Source organism: Podarcis raffonei, chromosome 12 (genome assembly GCF_027172205.1).
Source record: "Podarcis raffonei isolate rPodRaf1 chromosome 12, rPodRaf1.pri, whole genome shotgun sequence".
NCBI lineage: Eukaryota > Metazoa > Chordata > Lepidosauria > Squamata > Lacertidae > Podarcis > Podarcis raffonei.
The window spans coordinates 47,784,297-47,789,552 of record NC_070613.1 but is presented as its reverse complement, the minus strand read 5'-3'; the positions used below and the strand labels follow the sequence as shown (position 1 = coordinate 47,789,552).

Genomic DNA, 5,256 nt, shown 5'->3' with positions numbered 1-5,256 from the left:
TTTATTTGTATAATGCCTAATAAAGGTTTGAATAAGTAAGCTACTTGCAAAGATCTTTTCTGGGGTGGGAAAACACTTCAGTTCTCTACCAGGAGTTTCTATTCGCAGTTTACATAGCTGTGCTGTTAGAAGGTACTCTAGGATCGATCTTGCAATCCCTTATTAGCATATGGCACTATCAAAGTGCCAGGGCAAACCAAGGACAGAATAGTATGGGAAAGACTGTCCTCTTAAACTAAACACTATTTTAAAAAGTTAAATTCTATTTCTCCAAAAAAAAAAAAAAAAGGTATCGAGGTGGCTCACAGTATATATTCAAATAACAGTTAAAATAGATGGTGATACAAGTATGAATGGAAAGCAAGTTTGTAAGTCCTCTTCTTCTGCAGCAAATGCACCTTTACAGCTGAATCGCCTGGCTGTTGAAGAGGGTTAAGATGTCCTTACTGGGTAGCCACTACAGAGGTCTCTCACAGCCCCGGCCCTGTTGGTGTTTGGTGGAGCAAAGATGTTAACTGCCACTGAGTTTTTCACAGAATGCAGCAAAACTCACTTTGAAATTAAATCTGGTATTAGGCTGTGTCTTGGGGTCAATCACAGGTCAATGTGTATCACTATTTAATTTGCCCACCCTGCTATTTTTTGCACTGCATTATTACTGATACTAGCATAAACAATAGGTGAGTCCCTGCCAGAAACTAGAGATTGTTCAATCCTTTGAGCCACTCCATGAACTTGTAAATAAATTTAAAGAAGTTAAAGTGAGTTCCAATGTTGTGACTTGTCATTACAGAAGAACTGAGGGTTTAATTATATTGGGTGGGTGTGAAAACATGTCTTAAGCCTTTGTTCGTACCCCTAGATCTGATTTCCTTGCTGAGATTTGTGAAGTCAACCACTCTGAGAAAAACAGACCAAAGTCTTAAAACGCTTCGACAAAGAAAATATCTGTATTCAGAACCCAACAGAATTACAATAGTAACCACACATTCTCTAATAAGAAACACACACATTGTAAAAGAGTGTTTCAACTCCCGGTTCTCCAGGAACAATATATATTGTATTAGCAAGTTTCAACCCTGCCCCAAAAAAGTTCCCTCTTTTGGTAAATAAAATCTTGCAGAGACAAAAGTGTATTCATATACAAATAAGTACTCTGACACAGCTACTTGCAAAGTGCACTGGGTTTGTGTGTGTGTGGTCTTTACTAAAATACTGACTTAAAAGAGTTTTAAATATATAAAGCCAATACACAGGTTTTGGTCATTTTTCTAAAAAAAAGATATGACTTTGAGCACACCAGAAATAGATCTATAAACTCCCTTAAGCGAGCAGGGGAGGGGGGTGGTCCCCCAAAAGATCCCAGCTACAAGATTTCCACCCAAGTCCACTCTCTTCAGCACTCCACGCCACGAAGATGGCTTTGCAGTGATCTACAAAATATACTCCTTTTCAACACTACCCCCAAAAAGCATAGCAAGGTCAGTGCCCAAATCAGAGGCCCATCTACGGCAATGGATCCGACCCGAATTAGATCAGGAAGCGAGGAAGAAGCGAGAAGGAAGCAGGGATGGGGCAGTGCCAGATTACCAAACAGCCAGAGTCAGGCACTGGCCTGGGGCCCCCATGCCTTTTAGGGGCCCCAAGATCAAAACTAGATTGATTTGATCTCAAAGGGAAATGACAAATCAAGCTTTCAGAGTTCAGTGTTATCCCAGTAGAGGGGACGGGCAGCATCCATGACAATGGATTCGACCAGGAAGCCGAGGAGGAGGAAGAAGCAAAAGGGAGGCAGGGGTGGGGCAGTGCTGGATTAAGAAATAGGCCCCCACGCCTTTTAGGGGCCCCGAGATTGAGTTGATCTTGGAAGGAAAAGGACAAATCCAGCTTTCTGAGTTCAGTGTTATCCCACTGGGAGGGCGGCAAGATTTCGATCGCCGATGGGCCTCTTTGGGGTTTCATCCGGTACTGGACGGGGGTCATTTGTTGGCGGCTGCTGCAGCTGCTCCAGATGTGCTTCCCGAGGCGGCGGCGGCGGCAGCGGCGCTCCTCCTCTGCTCCATGCCGTTGGGCAGGAACCCGGCGATGATGGGCACCGGCCAGATGAGGGCGGCCACGCTCCACACGATGATGACGAGCGTCATGAAGCAAGCCACCAAGGTGGACTCGATGGGCTTTCGGTTCATCCTCCAGCCGGGGTCCCCCTTCAGCTCTTCCAGGCTGAAATCGAGGCAGCAGAAATGCAGCCGGTCGCCTTGCTGCTCCGGAGAGGGCAGGGAGGAAGAAGAGAGCGCGGAGGAGGAGGAGGAGGCTGCTGCGGCGGGCGCCGGGTTGGCGACCCCCGAGCGGAGGCGCCCCACGCGCCTGCCCCGGGCCCAGCTGCAGCCCACGCACAGGCGCAGATCCTGCTGGACGCCGCCGGCCGCCAGCCCGACGTGCTCGATGAGCAGCGGCGGCGGCCCCACGCGGTGGAAGGCGGCCGAGAAGAAGGCGCGCCCGCCGGGGCCGCTAGTGGAGAAGAGCACCAGGTCGCACTGGAAGCCCAGCGGACTCCAGCGCACCAGCAGCGAGCTCAGCATCTGGCGCTGCACGCTGATGTTGCACGGAGGGTCTTCGCGAGGCGGCGGCTGCTGCTGCTGAGGCGCCGGAGGGCGGCGGTGGGGCGAAGGGCTTGCCGTGGCGGTGGGGCGCGCTTCCCCCTCAGCGGCCGCTTCCCGCCCTCCTGAGGAGCCCGCGAAGGGCGCCGAAGAAGAAGAGGCGTTGAGGGGCGGCAGCGCCAGCTCGGGCTCCGGAGCGGACCAGCCTCGGCACGGAGGCGCCAAGGCGGCCAGCAGCGCCGGGAGGAGCAGCGCCAGCGGCAGCGGCATGGCTTAGAGCAGCGCCCGGGGAGGCTGCATGGCGCGGCTCGTGGCCATGAGGGGAACGCGGAGAGAGCACGCTTTCCCCCCCGGCCCGGCGGAGAGAGGGCGGGAAAGCGGGGAGGAGACGAGCGGCTGGGTGGGAGCGAGCGAGGCGGCCGCCGGGAGCGACTTCGAGGCGCTTCTCTCTCTCTGGCGCGCGCGCTGCGCCCGGAGCCGCCTCAGCCTCGTTGCGCCAGGCGCGAGTGGAGCGAGGGATCTTCTGAGGCGGCGGCGGCCCGAGAGCCCGCGCGCTCCGTTCTCTCCCCGTCAGTCCCTCCTCCCTCGCCACAGGATTCCCCTTCGCTCCCTCAGCCGGCGAGGATTCCCCTTTCTTTCGTCACTCCGAAGGATCTCCCTGCGCGCGCGCGCCCCCCCTCCCACGTGAAGCGAAGTCCCTCGCTTGTCGCTCCCTCCCCCCCCCCCACAAAAAAAGATCATTTCGCCTCACTGTTTTTCCATTTTCCATTTAATATTATACACATCACAATATTATACATTCACATCACCATTATCCACTTTACCGCTTTGGCTTTTCAGAGCCTATCCACTTTCTTCCCTCCCGCCTTATGGCTTTCAAAGTTAACCTTTATATCATTGCGTTTTGTAGGTTTTCCAGTTCTAATTACACTGATTAGAAAATAGCTCAAAATTCAAATAAATATAGAAAGAGAGAAAATATCTCATTACGAGTCTTCAGACAACGCTGCTAGTGATGTTAATTGCTTACAATAATCTTTCAGGTATCCTATAAATTTACTCCAGTCCTTTTGGAATACTTGAGCATGCTGGTTTCAGATTTTTCCTGTCAGCTTTGCCAGTTCTGCAAATTCCATCATCTTCATCTGCCACTCTTCCACGCTAGTGAGTTTATTCATTCAGCAGAGTACATCCCCACTTTTACACAGCAGGAAGCTAGTTGCAGATTCGTTAAAATCTTTTAAGTTCTATGATTCCTGGTAAGACCCCTTTGATTCCCTCAAAGAATAAAGACACAGCAGTCTTCCTTTAAAAGTAATAAGAAGTTTACTTACTTTCAGTTCACACTTGGATCCCTGAAGGCAGGCTTTAGCTTAGAGTTACAGAAGAGGGTTTGAGTTAATCCCATATGCTGCTGACTGAGAGCCAGCAGTGCAGTCTAAGAGAAGAAAAAGCATCAAAAGACGAAGGTGGCTGTGTGACTGGACCTTTTGTGGGGTCTGTAAGGGTCATGCCCACCTACCTGGTCACACGAAGGATGCTCCAGACCTACCTGGTCACATGCAAAGGAAGGATGTTCCAGACCAGGTGCAACAGGAAGTTCAACTGGCTGGACCAACATTCCCCTGCAGGTCCACTCTAGGCAAACAGGAAATGTTGTATTTGACTGCTTATGTTACATCTCACACCTTTCTATATTGCTCATCTTGAATGCGCTTCTCTTTCGCACGCCAACCCTTGTTTGCGTCAGGGTTCTCCCCATCATCTTGACGCCGCAGTTGTGCAACACATTCAACACATTTCTCCCTTTTTTCCTGAGTTCAAGCATCTTCAACGCCCAAGACACCTTTGGTAAAGGATGCTCTCCGGCTGGAGCGCTCACAGGCCAATGTTTCCCAGTTGTCAGTGTTTATACTACATTTTTTTAGATTTGCCTGAAGAGAGTCTTTAAACCTCTTTTGTTGATGCTTTCCATTTTTCAGTTCAGAATAGAGTAGTTGCTTTGGAAGACGATCATCAGGCATCCGCACAACATGACCAGTCCAACAAAGTTGATGTTGAAGAATCATTGCTTCAACACTGGTGATCTTTGCTTCTTCCAGTACACTGGCATGAGTTCGCTTGTCTTCCCAAGTGATGTGTAAAAATTTTCGGAGATGTCGATGGAGGAGTTGGAGATGGTGTTTATAAGTGGTCCATGTTTCACAAACATACAGTAGGGTTGGTAGTACAATAGCTTTGTAAACAAGCATTCTGGTTTCCCTGCAAATGTCCCAGTCCTTGCAGAGCTCAGACAATGCTGGATTTCGGCATTGACCTTGACATTGACCAGTGGCAACCATGACATGACAGACCATTCATTACGTTGCTGAAAGGAAGAAAGCTTATAAGGTGCAGTTTATACTTTATAGAGGCCTTAATCCCTTCTTATATCTGACTACTTTGTGTTTCAATGAGCTATTGTGCTGAGCACTGATTGATGGATTGTGTTATATGCCGCTTTTGCACGATGAGCTGTGGCCAAAGCATCTTACAGCAAACATTCAAAACACCAGAGACAAATATACAGTGTCTTTTAGTTGCTTACATTTGTTTAGAACTTCAGTACAAAAGCTCTAAAAAAAATTAAAGGAATTGTCCTAAAACCTTGACCCCGCCC

At 49.6% G+C, this 5,256-nt stretch overlaps 1 protein-coding gene across 1 annotated transcript; it reads right to left on the bottom strand.

The window, feature by feature from the left end:
• Positions 1 to 931: 931 nt before the first annotated feature.
• Positions 932 to 3,260, bottom strand: TMEM158 (transmembrane protein 158). Its single transcript, XM_053410045.1, has one exon. The coding sequence runs from the start codon at positions 2,865 to 2,867 to the stop codon at positions 1,980 to 1,982; it is 888 nt and encodes a 295-aa protein (XP_053266020.1). The 5' UTR covers positions 2,868 to 3,260; the 3' UTR covers positions 932 to 1,979.
• Positions 3,261 to 5,256: the final 1,996 nt, after the last annotated feature.